This window comes from Mus caroli, unplaced genomic scaffold, assembly GCF_978045245.1.
Source record: "Mus caroli unplaced genomic scaffold, Mus_caroli_1 scaffold_19, whole genome shotgun sequence".
In the NCBI taxonomy this organism is placed as follows: Eukaryota; Metazoa; Chordata; class Mammalia; order Rodentia; family Muridae; genus Mus; species Mus caroli.
In genome coordinates this window covers 73,252,889-73,266,884 of record NW_028227274.1, presented here as the reverse complement: position 1 = coordinate 73,266,884, position 13,996 = coordinate 73,252,889, and the positions used below count along the sequence as shown (strand labels likewise).

Sequence of the window (13,996 nt, the reverse complement as noted above, 5' to 3'; positions counted from 1 at the left end):
TGCCAGGAGTAGGGGCAGCTCACCCATAAACCCAGCAAACAGGGCCAACTCTACTGTGCTTCCCAGGAAAGGTGCAGGGCCCATTCTCCTGTGTGCTACAGCCAGCTTTCCAGCTCTTGAGCACGATCTTATTTTAAGTTTAACTTTACTTTTATTTTGTGTATAGGCGTTTTGCCTACACATATGTCTGGAGCCTGAGAAGACCATAAAAAGGCATCAGGTTCCCTGGGACTAGAGTTACAGATGGTGATGAGCCACCACATAGATGTTAGGACTTGAACCTAGGTCTCTGGAAGAGTCACCAGTGCCCTTCAGTGCTGAGACATTCAGCTCAACGCTCTCCAGTCATGTTTTTACAGGATGTAATTATTATGATACTGCAAGTATCATTAGGCAAAGATTAATTTCCCAGAAGCTAGCAGCATGAACTATCTGTATTGTCTTATGGGTTTTGGGGGTGGTTTTTTTTTTTTTTTTTTTGTATTTTTTGTGTGTGGTGCAGTCAGTTGTGGCTTCCTGGAGGACACCTTACCCCAGAGTCACTAGGTATTCAGCAAGGTCCCTGAAACTGCCTTTCCAAGAACCAGTAAAATGTCACAGGAAGCAATGCCTGTAATTTGGTGCCTTAGCATCTGGTCACTTCTACTTGCATTACAGTTGTTTCTACTGCCCCATCTTTAGCAGTGTTTTACAAGGCACCATGGGAGGATAGTGACGTAAAGACACCAGCCTGTGACAGATAGCTAACACCCCAAAGGAGCTAGATCAAGGTCACCTGGATCAGAAGCCCTGGGAGGACCTCACAAAGCACCCAGACACTGGAGGCTCTGCAGAGAAGAGAGGGAGGGATTACTTACTATTAACAGGGCACCGTGGGGGTTACACAGCATCTGAAGCCGGCAAAGAAACAAGACTACTACTACTCAGGGAAGCAGCAACACCGGCAAGCAGCCTGCCGCAGACCACCTGAACTGAAACATTTTAACAAGTGGGCCCTCTGTCCCCCCGCCCCCCCCCCCCCCACTCCTCCACCAGATCTGTCCACCCTTTCCTGACTGGGTCTTCTTTGCGTGCTCACGGTCAGCCAATTAGGGCCACCTCCACCCACCCAGCTGACACCTACTGGTACCCTATAAATCTGGACTTTGGAGGTCTGCAGTTAGGAGCGCTGAGTGCTCTTGAAGAGTACTGGGGTTCAATTCCAAGCACCCACACGGTGGCCCACAGATGGCTATAACTTCAGCTCCCGGGGATCTGATGGCCTTTTCAGACCTCCTCAGGCACCAGGCATGCAAGTGGTATGTAGACATACATTCAAAACCTCCATATATGTTTAAAAAAAAAAAAACCAAAAACCCAAAAAACCCTTACACCCTCACAACACTTCATCTTAAGTTTTCAACTGTTCTGGTAGGTTCTCACTGTGGTTCCAATGTGCATTTTCTTGATGAAATATGTCATTAATATTTTTGGGTCCATTCTCTCCTTTCATGAAGTATATACTATCTCTGTAACTGCCTTTCTCACATCACTTGGCTTATATGCCGAGGGGCTCTCTTTCTTTTTTCTTTTTTTTCTTTTTCAAGACAGGGTTTCTCTGTATAGCCCTGGCTGTCCTGGAACTCACTTTGTAGACCAGGCTGGCCTTGAACTCAGAAATCTGCCTGCCTCTGCCGCCTGAGTGCTGGGATTAAAGGCGTGCGCCACCACGCCCGGCTTTTTACTCTTTTTTTTTTTTTTCTCTTTTTCTTTAGTTTTGTTTAAAACTGGGTTCCACTCTGCAAACCAGGATGACCTTGAACTCTTGGGCCTGCTGTTGCCGCAAGATTCCAAGTGCTGAGATTACAGGCATGGGTCAACACCCCTAAACTCCTTCAGTTTCACAACTAAAAACTAGATTGAATAAGCGAATGGGCACTGACTATGTAACTCAGAGCCACAGTGCGTTCCTAAGTATAATAGATACTAGATGATTGCTAATTATCTAGATGAAGCTATGTATCTGGATGATGCAGACAGATAACAGATGACAGATGGTGATAAGTAAGTGATAAATAAGAAGATATGTTGATGGTACATGATGTAAATGATAAATGGGGCTGGTCTTTCACATTTTATGTGTGTGTAGGAGTGTTTTGCCTGCATGTATGTACACCACAGGCATCCCTGGTGCCAAAGGGGCTCTCAAGGGGGCATCAGATCCACTGGAACCCGACTTACTGATGGTTATGAGGCACCGTGTGGGTGCTGGGAACCAAACTTAGGTCTTTTGCAAAAGCAGTAAATGTTCTGCGTCCTGATGGTACTGCTCTCAGAAGCCAGCTGATGGAACTGAGCTCCAGGTCAGCCAGAACTGCATAGAGACCTTGTTTCAGAACATCAATCTTAGCCAGGCAGTGGTGGCGCACGCCTTTGATCCCAGCACTTAGGAGGCAGAGGCTGGTAGATCGAGGCCAGCCTGGTTTACAGAGTGAGTTTCAGGACAGTTAGGGCTACACAGAGAAACCCTGTCTCCAAAACCAAACAAACACCAATTTTCTCACCTCCCCTCACTCAAGGACACACACACACACACACACAAAACAACCCTGCTGTGTCATTAAAAACAATCATGTGTGTGTATCCGATACAAACATCCATTTTAAAGGAGGAATGGTGGCTCACTGCTGTAATGGAAGCTCTTGGGAGGAAACTGGTATCATGAATTCTGGGCCAACCAGAGCTAAGTGATGAGACCCTACTTCAAAGGAACAAAAGGAGCGTGTGGGTTGGGGGTGGATGTGCAGGCACACAGCTGTAATCAGAGCACTTGGGAGGGACAGGCAGGAAGAGCAGAAGTTCCAGGCCCCCCTGTGCTACACTTCCAGTGCTGTGGGCTGGGCCCAGGGCTTCAGGTTAAGCAAACTCTTTGTCATTGGGTTACACGCCAACCCTTTTTGCATTTTTAAATTTTGACACAAGATGTGCCTAAGTTAGACTCAAACTCATTCTGTAGCAAAAGCCAGGTGTGAACTTGAGTCCTCTTGCCTCAGCCCCCAGGTAGCTGGGATTATAGGCTTCAGGTACGGGATTGGCTTTTCTCAAGACCAGACCCTCAGCTGCTTTAGACAAAAATCAGGCAAGCCTTTGCTGTGGAAGTCACTCACTGTGGTGGTGACTTCCACTCACCCACTGTCTTCATCGCTGTTCTAAGATTTTACTTGTTAACCTATATACATACATACAAATACAAATACAAATACACACACACACACATCGCTGGGGCAGCAATGAGCAATGGTGCATGCCTTTAATCCCAGCACTAGGGAGGCATAGGCAGGCAGATCTCTGTGAGTTATAGTTGAGCCTGGTCTACAGAACAAAGTCTAAGACAGCCAGGGCTGCACAGAGAAACCTTGTCTCAAACCAAACCAAACCAAACCAAACCAAACCAAACCAAACCAAACCAAACCAAACCAAACCAAACTCTAAAAAACATCAGCAACAAAAAACCTTTCAAATATGAAAAGACAAAAAGCAGGAACCACAAGTTCAATGGACGTTTAATACACCGTTGGACTAGAAGCACAGAGAGTCAGAAGTTGTGTGATTGACAATGATGTTGAGGTTACATTTTTCAAAGAAGCTCCCAGCCTTCCTTTTCCAGCTTCCTTGGAGCTGTTCTCGGCCAGCTGTCCACTCGCCGCTGCGTCTGCAGTGATCACATCTTCTCATCGCATCCCACCTCGGACGGCACTGTTTCCCACTAAGACTCATCCCACTCAAGGTAGAGGAGCCCACAGAAGTGAGAACAGCAAACTCGTAAGGAAGAACTCGAAGGGCCAAGGGCTCTGTTCTGAGCGTCTGCTCACACGGACCTTCTATTTGTTCATATTAGTAAATTGGAATAATAGAAATGAAAGCTACTTTAATGAAAAAGAAACTCAGGGGTGAGATCATTAAATATAACTACTGGAATTTTAAATATAAATATCATGTGCTCCCGGATCAGTATCAGGCAGAAGCTAAACTATTATCTAGATTCCTGGTCTCAGAGAAAAAAGGTCAGAGACAAAGAAGGCTTCATATCATTAGGTCCATTTGCAAACAGCCAAGGGCCTTCAGGAGACCCACACTAGTCTTTCTTTTTATCCGAGACTTCTGTTGGTCCTTTTGTGGGTAATCCATTAGTACCTGCATCCTGAAATGAAAAGGTTTGAGAATTAGTGTAACAAAAAGGTACCGATTTTAAGGAACATTCTCTTTAGAAGCAGACAATACACTTCAGCACTACTAACTGGTTGCCCCCAGAATTATGCAGGTTAGTTAAGTTCACAGAGCTGCATAGAGTCAGCACAGCAAGCACCAGTGAAGACAGGAGTGCTCTAAACAAGCTTCGCACTGGGCCTGGGGATGCAGCTCGGTGGTAGAGGGCTTTCCTGGTGGGCTCCTGTCCCAGGGCTCAATCCCCATGTCAGGTGGGGAAAGGAAGGCAAAAAGGGACAACACATTCATCAGAAGCCTGGTTTCAAATCTTCCAATCAAATGTTAGTAACTAAAACTGACACAACGTAAGGCTTCCTGTTGCAGAGGCTCGCCCTTCTAGAAGCCGGAGGTTCTCCAGCTCTGCCTGTCACCCATCTCCGGCAAACTTGGAGGCCTTACCTTGCAGTCTACCTTGCTCATATTCTTATCGCCGGATTGCTGGACGGCTTTTTTAGGCCATATGCGACTGACCACAGGGTATATGTATGGCTCCAGGAACTTTTTGAAGATCCAGAGCAGGACTGGAATGACAATGCAAGGAATGCACACCATCATCCCAGGCTGGAGCTCCGACACTGCGGACACTACAGGAGAAGACATTAGCTTGTTACAGGCCAGGGGCAGAGATGATTGTATCTACAGGGGGTGGGAGCTACCTAAAAAAGTATTTGCTGGGCTGGCAAGATGGCTCAGCGGGTAAGTGCACCGACTGCTCTTCTGAAGGTCCTGAGTTCAATTCCCAGCAACTACATGGTGGCTCACAACCATCTGTAATGATGAGATCTGACGCCCTCTTCTGGTGTGTCTGAAGACAGCTATAGTGTACTTACATATAATAATAAATAAATCTTTGGGCCAGAGCAAGCAGGGCCGTCCAGAGTGAGCAGAGGTACAAAAAATTCAATTCCCAACAATCACATGAAGGGTCACAACCATCTGTACAGCTACAGTGTACTCACATACATAAAATAAATAAATCTTAAAAAAAGAAAGGAAGGAAGAAAGAAAGAAAAATATTTGCTGAAAGCAAAGGTTTCTAAACCAAAATGCCGCTCTGAAAGGCAGAGGAACAGGTGAGGAGACAGGAACACCAAGATGCCAGTGTCTGGTCCTTTCCAATCACTGCTGATTTCTAAGGGCTTCTGCGATAAAAGATGCTTCAGTGGATAGAGGTTCCTGCCTCCAAGACTGACAACCTAAGTCGAATACCCAGGACGAACCCAGCGAAAAGACAGAACGGAGTCATCACTTAGACCTCTACCACAAGCACACCATGTCAGGGGTATGCATGCCCACACAACAAATAAAAATGCAAAAAGAGAACTTTTAAGAACGCCAACAATATGTGCTAGGTACTTTACACAGTATACCCGTTCATTTACTTCTAATAGAACCAGGAAGGGGGCCAGTAAGATGGTTTACTGGGTAAAGGGACCTGCCACTGAAACCCAGATGGCAGAGGAAACCAACACCCTCAAACTGTCCTCTGACCCCCTCCCCCCACAGTGGGGTACTCCCTCCCCCATGCTTACATACACCAAACAGATAAACAGTAATAATGAAACAATAAGAAAAATGATGAAACCTCCAGAGAAACTAGATGTTCTGCAGCTTTCAAAGTAAATAAATTATATCCAGGCATGTTAACACCTGTCTGTGATTCTAGCATTTGGTGTTTACTAGTCAGAAGGTCACCCTGATCTACCTAGGGAATTCCAGGACAGTCAGTCATGGCTACACAGCAAGCGAGAAGGATTTCTTTGTTTGCTTGCTTGTTTTGTTTTGAATAGTAATAATGGTAAAATAGTAATAAAGGAAGACAGTATTACTTATACTCAAAATATAGGGTGCCTTAGTGTGAATGACATAAGGAACGGCCAATCCACAATGGGCCAGGCTGTGGTGGCACACATCTTTAATCCTAGCACTTGGGAAGCAGAGGGAGAGATCTCTCTGAGTCCAAGTCTACAGAGTGAGTTCCAGGACAGCCAAGGCTACACAGAGAAACCTTGTCTTGAAAAAGCAAAAGACAGGGCTGGAGAGGTGGCTCAGCAGACTGCTCTTCACATACATAAAATAAATCTTAAAAAACAGAGAAAAACCCATAATGTCACCAGCTGGAAGGACATTCTCACTTTAAAACAAGAAAACAAACAACAACACCCCACAATTTGCCAATAGAACAATGCTTAAGGTAAACTCTGTAATAGAAAACTCAAACTCTAGGCTTGCAAATCAGCCTTTTCCTAGTCTCCCTTTATATTCTGAGGGAGAGGGACTGGGTGGGTGGGGAATGCGGGCCTTGTGCTTGACAGAAAAAAATGCTGCTATCACCTTAAACCCTGTAACTGCTTTATTTTTTTTTATTTATTTATTTATTTATTTATTTATTTACTTGAGAACGGTCCAAGCTGTCTCGGAATGGAACTCTTCTTGACCAAGCCTCCCAAGTGCTGAATTACAGGCACCACTACGTAGAACAACTTTCTTTTATTCTTATTTTTGTGCTTTAAGAGTTCCCTTTTTTTTACTTTATGTGTATTGATGTTTTGCTTGCATGTGTCTGTGCATCTTGAGCATGCAGCCTGTGGGGTTCAGAAGCAAGTCATATGGTAGCTGGGATATGAACCGGGTAGGGGTGGGGGTCTCTGGAAGAACAGCCCCTGCTCTTAAACTCTGAGCCATCACTACCTTGGATTCCCTTTAAGGATAGAACTGGCCGGGCGGTGGAGGCACACACCTTTAATCCCAGCACTTGGGAGGCAGAGGCAGGTGGATTTCTGAGTTCAAGGCCAGCCTGGTCTACAAAGTGAGTTCCAGGACAGCCAGGGCTATACAGAGAAACCCTGTCTAGAAAAACCAAACCAACCAACCAACCAAACACCTGGAACTCACTCTGTAGACCAGGCTGGCCTCGAACTCAGAAATCCGCCTGCCTCTACCTCCCGAGTGCTGGGATTAAAGGTGTGCGCCACCACGCCCAGCATAGTATTTACGATTCTTAACAGTAAAATTACAGTTACGAAGTAGCAACAGAAATAATTTTTTTTTCGGATCTTTTAACTAGAAGTCAATAGCATTGTCTCTTAATCCTAGTAATTTTTGGATAGATGTTTTACTTTATACTGTGAAAACTGCGGTGGAAAATGTAGAAGATGGCAAGGTGGACTACTATTTTAAATACTATCCAATTCATCAAAGAGAGCAAAATGGAATCTTTCATTCAACTTGGCCTAAGAGGACAACGGGAGAGAGAGGAACTGCCCACTAGAGAGCCATAGTCACCTCTCTTGAAGGAACCGAGGGGGGCTGAGCAAATCAAAGACAACATCAAAAGCAGGGCAGCTGCAGGGGGCCAATGGCACACGGAGGAGGAGCACCCACCGTGCCGGTCCAAAGGGAGGAAAGCCGCGAGAGAAACAAGGAGGGGACACCGAGGTCCACGGACGGAGAGCGGTGCAGAAATGCAAGGCAAGCAGGCTACCTAATTCCTGGGGTGCACCGGCTCAACGCACAGCGTCTGGGGACGTCAAGCCGCCGAACAGCTCCGCTGACAGACACCCACTGCTCGAGCCCCAGCTCCCAAACCTCACTCACCACCACCAAGACGCCCTGGGCAATGTCCGCACTTCCGGGAGGCCGGGCTGCCAACAGCCAATAGCAGGCCAAGACACTGACAAAGCCATATACGTCAGCCAAGGGATGCGCAGAACGTAGTGATGACGTGCACAGGGCTCGCCGCACTTCCGGAGCTGCGCTGTACTCAGCGCCTGGGGCTGGCCCCTCCTGGCTAACAAAGAGTGCCGCTTGGGCAGAAAACCGATTTCCAAAGCGCCTGACTGGCTCATTCTGAAAAACTAGGGCTGTTTGGGCCAAGATTTGAAATAGGGCTCTGGGAGTAAGGCCTGCCTGGCACTAACCATAGCTTAACAGAAGGAAAACGAACCCATATGAATCTAGCTTTAGTAATCACTATACTAGGACTTGACTTTACTGTACTGCAAGCCTCAGAATATTTCGAACCATCATTCTCTATTTCAGATAGAATTTATGGATCCCGGGCAGTGGTGGCGCATGCCCTTAGTCCCAGCACTTGGGAGGTAGAGGCAGGTGGATTTCTGAGTTTGAGGCCAGCCTGGTCTACAAAGTGAGTTCCAGGACAGCCAGGGCTACACAGAGAAACCCTGTCTCAAAAAACCAAAAAAAAAAAAAAAAAAAAAAAAATGGAATTATGGATCCACATTCTTGATAGCAACAGGATCTCATGGCCTTAATTATTGGATCAACATTCCTTATTGTATGCCTTCTACAATTAAAACCCCACTTTATGTCCAGGCATCATTAAGGATTTGAAGCTGTAGCATGATGCTGACACTTTGTAGATGTTGTCTTTTTCCTGTGTTTCTATTGATGAGGATCTTACTTTCTTAGTTATACTATGACTGACTTCCAATTAGTAGATTCTGAAAAATCTCAGGAGAGAAATTAACCTACTTATTATCCTAATAGCCTATCTTTTATCTTAATCTCAATTGCATTGACTTCAAATCAACTTATATTTAGAAAAAGATCCGTATGAATGTGGCCTTGACCCCACAAGCTCCAGCACCACATGCCACCATTCTCAATACAATCTTTGTAGCTACTACATTCCTACTATTTGCCGTACTACTTCCCTACCATGAGCAATCCGCATAGACTTAGGGACCCTCACTCAAGTTGGCCAAAATAGGGTCTGGGTTGTTTCTAGCACTCAAACCCTGAGCTGCTGCCCATTCTACTCTAAGACTACAGCCTGGTCTGTTGTGAACTTGGAACCCTCAACACACTGCTGGTTGAAACTCAAAGCCTCTTTGGCAATGTTTTATACTTTGCACCTGGGAACATCCCAAGAGAAACCACTCTTCCTACAGAGCGTTGTACACAAAAGGTTCAAAGGAATCATTGTGTTGCTAAACATGATCAAAAGATCACATTCTGGGAGGCTAGTTTCCCTTATCTCACCATGCATGTATCCTGGACATCTAGGTTTGGAACCTTTATCCCGAGGTATTCTTCCAGACACTCAAACCCTATGGGGCAAGCACACAGCCTAAAAAATGCTTCCAAAGGTCTATATAATAAACTGGGATTTTATGAGCACCCTAAATAGGCAAGTAAGATACAGAAAATAGTTGAGGGGTACAGTACAGACGGGTTTTCAGTAAGTGGGATGCATGACTTGAAAACTTGTTCATTCTTAAGTCAAGCTGTAAGCATGGTGAGGGACAATGAGGGATACAGTAAACTCCCTGTAATTTTTCCTGTATTGTATGGCTGAGGCAGGCAGAAAATTGTATCAGCCCCTGGAGCTTAAGAGGTTCATTGTAGAACAGTATGCCTCCTGATGATCTTTCTCCACAGCCTTTAAAAACCAGTTCAAGAGTATGTATGTATCTGTTTGGGGGGCAAAGAAATGGCACTTAAAACAGCTAATCTCTAAGACTGAGATAGAAAACTGTTTCATGTGTAGGTGTCTTCCTCCCAAATCAGTAAGATGTTCAGATGTTTAAGAGACACTTAAGAGTTAACTGATGACAGCCAGCCAGGACTATACAAAACAAATGAAACACATGATACTACCCTTTCTTAAAAAAAATTACAGGCAACAAGTCTTAAGCTATGTTATAGCTTAGTCAGAATTGCAAAGAATTCCTTTCCCAAGGAAGGCTTATCATATACCCAACAGTTTATGAACGAAACACCTAGTCTTTTCCAATTCAATAAAGCTAGACAGTCATATTTACATGGTCACGTGGTTTTGAACCATCCATTTCACTGTTTTAATAACATGCTTCTGCATGTTAAAGCACCTCTCTCCCAACAGGGCTCATTAAAGACCACCAGAAGACCTTTAACTTTATCTGTATTTATTTTATGCTGAATTTATTCCCGGGCCATGAGTTTTTGTTTCTTCAGTTTCTTCTGGGATATCTGAGAAGGAAGACAAAGGAACCATTTAAGTTTCTGGACTAGAAGAAACATTAAATCTTGGACTCAAATTCACACCTAAGCAAACAGGAAAAGCTCAATAGCTGAAGACTAAGGATCAAGGAGAAAGGCCCAAGTAGTGCAAAAAAGGTCAAATTCGTTATAGACACCAAAGGCCATGACTGATCCAGTGGGGACAGAGGTTCTGCAGTGCTATGCCACAGAAACCACATTAAAGTGGGTCAGGACTGGTCAGTACACCTTCCCTTCATGGTAATTACAATGGCCTATGTCCTAAGGCAGCCACCACAGTACCACTTGTCTCTCCAGCAACACACACCAGCAAAACTGAGCCAATTACCTTTTTCTTCTGTGCAACCTCCTCTTCTGGCTTTGGAACGATCTGTTCCTTCTCAGTGAGGATCATCTCAATGTGGCAGGGGGAGCTCATGTATGGGTTAATCCGGCCATGAGCTCTGTAGGTTCGTCGGCGCATCTTAGGTGCCTTGTTCACCTGGATGTGTTCAATGACTAGAGAATCTACGTCTAAACCCTGGAAAGGGGAGAAATCAGGCAAGCTTTTCAATAGAGCTTAAGTTCAGCACCCCAGGCCAACTTCTACCTTGGATGACCTTGAACTTTTTGTTCATCCTGCTTCATCTTCCTGAGTGCAATGAATGTCACTACCTCAAGTGAGCGCATTTATGAAAGGCAACCCTTATTTTAAGGCATTATTATTTTTTTTTTTGGTTTTTTGAGGCAGGGTTTCTCTGTATAGCCCTGGCTGTCCTGGAACTCACTTTGTAGACCAGGCTGGCCTCGAACTCAGAAATCCGCCTGCCTCTGCCTCCCAAGTGCTGGGATTAAAGGCGTGCGCCACCACGCCCGGCTTAAGGCATTATTTAAGACATTCAATTACCATAAAATTTAGCCTGTTAAATACATGCTGTCTGTAACCCTTAAGGTGACTAGAAACAGATGGTTGCCCGGTTTCATTGCCATCAAACAGTACACATTTTCTGTTTATAAATGAAAATGTTTCTTTTGGGGTACAACACCCTGATCTGCTATAAGCCCTCAGCCCAAAGAAAATGCTTCTTTTATAGGATGAGTGGAGATAACTATTAGGACATAACACACCTGATGCTAAACCTTATGTAAGATCCTGCAATACCAGATAGAGGCACAAGACAAAAGGCTTTCTTCTAAAAGACAGCTTCCTACTGTGTAGACCGGACTGACCTCAAGGCGTAACAAAACAACAGCAATGGCTCAGGTACCTTAAGTTCAGCGTTACTCTCAGCATTTTTAAGCATGTGCAGCAAAAACTCAGCACTCTTTTTTGGCCACCGACCCTGTGTCCAGCCCCACTGTTTGGCCTGAAAGAGAAAAAGCAGCTTGTTACTGCCCTTGATGAATCAGAACGAGAACCAGTTAATTACGATGGCCAGCACCAAGGTTGCTCAGCACATGTTTGATTTCACGGTTAATCCAAAGGTGTCCTAAGATAGTCATCACAGCAACCCAACTGACTTTGTAAAGACTGTAGCCCACATTCCCACTTCCTTAAAATGTGCAACACCATTTTAAAAGATTTCTCACCTGGGCGCACCTACCGACTCCACCATTATACCGCCGGAATGGCACACACTGCTTCTTTAAAGTGACATCCTTCAGATACTTGGTGGCTTTGCGGATATGCATACCCTTGATGGCCTGGGCGGTTTCCCGGGTGTTCTAATAGAAGCCAGAAAGGTTTGGTTAACAGAATTTCGAGACAAATTCAGTTAAGTAAGCCAATTATGCACCCGTGTTCCACACCAGTGGCGAGTTTTACTCCAGCACCCCCAACCCCGATGATCCATTTTTATCAAGGTGGCTGCTCAGATGTTACTTCTTTTCATGGTAAATCCAAAGGTGTCCTAAGATAGTCATCACTGCAGCTGCCTTTTAAGACGAAGTTCAGGACCAAACTAGGATTCCATAACAAGAGCACGCCTTCCTTACCTTAAAGTGAACACGAAGGTTTGACCCTCTTGATTTGCATGCTGCAAACGAAAAGAAAATCCGTTTTTATTGCATAATGAACACCCCCCCCCCAACAAACAAGCACAACCCACACATCGAAGCAGAAGCTTGTCCTTGCAATCACTTACATTTTGTGGGGTTTTCTGGGTCAAGAGAGTAGCGAACCATCTTGGCAGGTGACCTGTGAACACAGCAGCTAGTTACTAACACAATCAGCTAGTAACCAAGGAGGCTGAAAATACCAACAGCTGCTCAGAGGATAGTTATTTTCATGATTAATCCAAAGGTGTCCTAAGATATGACATCATCGCAGCCATCTTTTTCCCTTTTTGGGGGGGGGGGTCAGGGTAACCGCCCAGCACGAGGTCGACCCTTCCCCACCACACCGTGTGCCTCCAGCCTCAGGCTTAGGCACTGCGCGGTGCGGACCCTCCGACCTCGCAGCCTCCACACCGGGCGCCGATCTCAGCACTCCCGCTCCGTCCTAGGCCACCCCTCACCGTAGAAGCCGAGCCTCGGGCGTCCCCGTTCGGTCTGATCCCCCCGCAGCTCCGCCGGCGGCCCGGCCCCGTCACCCATGCCTGCCCCCTCTCGCTGTTCCGCAGCCTGCGCGCCCCGGGGCTCCAGTTCGGAGGCGCCCGCGCTCCCCTCCACGCAGAGCACAGCCGCCCGCGGCGAGGACCCATGGCCCTTGGAGCTCAGCTGCCGGGATGGCGAAGCCCCAGCGCTCCTGGAGCCACGACAGCAACGATGGCGGAGGATTCGCCCCGAGAGCCTGGCGCCGAGATAGTACTCACCTCTGGCCGCTTACAGGAAGAGGAAGCGCGAAGGCTACTGGGAGAATTCATGGGACCTCGACCTCTCGCGAGACTTCCAGCCCAAGGAACGAGATCCGAGGAGTGGGCGGGCCGAGAAGGAAGGAAGTGTGGGATGCTTATAGAAAGTTTGAAAAGGAGTGCGTGCGTCTTTAGGGACTTTCTCTTTTTTTATTTTTAATTCCGAAATTAAAACGTATGGGTTTTAGGTGACAGTAAACAAAGACAGTCATGAAGCGTAGGACACACGAAGCCAAAAACAGTAGCTCGCATAGATAACTCCAGTTCCTGAGAATTAGATGCCTTCGGACCGGATAGGCGCCAGGCACACCGGTGGTGCACACACACGCAAGCAAAATACTCATACACATAAAATAAACAATCTAATTTTTACATTTATTTATTTATTTATTTAAAAATTAAGTGCCAGCCAGCACTACATGAAACCCCATCACCACAAAAAGATGAAAGACTGGCTTATAAAAACCAATCCTTGGGAGGCTAAGGAGGTAGAGTGGGAGTGGGGGAGAGAAGACAGGGATGGGGTGAGATGGAGAGTCAGGTGTATATTAATTGTGAAGATTAGGCTACCTGAAGACTCTGGTTCAAGATTACTGTCCCCAAGGGCCAATTCCAGATCTTCGTTGTTTGCAGCAAACGTGTTGGCATTTTCTTCCCCTTTCTTGTTTCTGATTCCGTTACAGTCTGGCTTTAGGTCTCCTGTGTTCCACATCCAGGCAGCTCAGACTCCCAGGGACTGAGTCAGCTTACAATGCTTTGGGCTCACTTGGCTTCTAGATAGAATGTGTATGTACTGTTGAATGGCTCTAGGCAAGGAAGAAATGATGCCATTCATACTTTAGAAAAATGACCCTGACTTTCCTGTAGAGAGCAAACTTGAGGGGTGGGAGTAGACAGAGGAGAGGGATGTGGATGAT

The 13,996-nt window shown here is 45.9% G+C and overlaps 2 protein-coding genes and 3 non-coding genes across 8 annotated transcripts; all 5 read right to left on the bottom strand.

The window, feature by feature from the left end:
* Positions 1–3,524: 3,524 nt before the first annotated feature.
* Positions 3,525–7,906, bottom strand: CUNH18orf32 (chromosome unknown C18orf32 homolog). 4 transcript variants are annotated; one of them, XM_021150516.2, is made up of 3 exons: positions 7,843–7,906; positions 4,645–4,829; positions 3,525–4,180 (listed from the first exon to the last, which is right to left on the bottom strand). In XM_021150516.2, the coding sequence occupies exons 2-3, from the start codon at positions 4,798–4,800 to the stop codon at positions 4,115–4,117; spliced, it is 222 nt and encodes a 73-aa protein (XP_021006175.1). In that variant the 5' UTR covers positions 4,801–4,829; positions 7,843–7,906; the 3' UTR covers positions 3,525–4,114. The 4 variants fall into 4 exon arrangements, with proteins under 4 accessions (XP_021006175.1, XP_021006176.1, XP_085689613.1 ...); XM_021150517.2 differs by having other exon boundaries at positions 7,730–7,872; XM_085833487.1 differs by having other exon boundaries at positions 7,761–7,863.
* Positions 7,907–10,026: 2,120 nt separating this feature from the next.
* On the bottom strand, positions 10,027–13,112 carry Rpl17 (ribosomal protein L17). Its single transcript, XM_029472152.2, has 7 exons — positions 13,041–13,112; positions 12,372–12,424; positions 12,223–12,263; positions 11,818–11,952; positions 11,496–11,594; positions 10,577–10,768; positions 10,027–10,218 (listed from the first exon to the last, which is right to left on the bottom strand). Exons 2-7 carry the CDS (start codon positions 12,409–12,411, stop codon positions 10,171–10,173), a joined length of 555 nt encoding a protein of 184 aa, XP_029328012.1. The 5' UTR covers positions 12,412–12,424; positions 13,041–13,112; the 3' UTR covers positions 10,027–10,170.
* On the bottom strand, positions 11,674–11,738 carry LOC115029958 (small nucleolar RNA SNORD58). Its single transcript, XR_003835511.1, has one exon. It is a non-coding gene; the product is annotated as a small nucleolar RNA SNORD58 (small nucleolar RNA).
* Positions 12,094–12,158, bottom strand: LOC115029956 (small nucleolar RNA SNORD58). The gene has a single exon (XR_003835510.1). It is a non-coding gene; the product is annotated as a small nucleolar RNA SNORD58 (small nucleolar RNA).
* On the bottom strand, positions 12,491–12,556 carry LOC115029959 (small nucleolar RNA SNORD58). The gene has a single exon (XR_003835512.1). It is a non-coding gene; the product is annotated as a small nucleolar RNA SNORD58 (small nucleolar RNA).
* Positions 13,113–13,996: the final 884 nt, after the last annotated feature.

Excerpts from the sequence above, each read along its gene's own strand:
- CUNH18orf32 (XM_021150516.2), bottom strand. The coding sequence starts at position 4,800 with ATGATGGTGTGCATTCCTTGCATTGTCATTCCAGTCCTGCTCTGGATC. Across the intron at positions 4,181-4,644 it reads TGAGCAAGGTAGACTGCAAG|GATGCAGGTACTAATGGATT; the intron begins GTAAGGCCTCCA and ends TTTTCATTTCAG.
- Rpl17 (XM_029472152.2), bottom strand. The coding sequence starts at position 12,411 with ATGGTTCGCTACTCTCTTGACCCAGAAAACCCCACAAAAT. Across the intron at positions 12,264-12,371 it reads CCCAGAAAACCCCACAAAAT|CATGCAAATCAAGAGGGTCA; the intron begins GTAAGTGATTGC and ends TTTCGTTTGCAG. Across the intron at positions 10,219-10,576 it reads AGGTTGCACAGAAGAAAAAG|ATATCCCAGAAGAAACTGAA; the intron begins GTAATTGGCTCA and ends CTTCCTTCTCAG.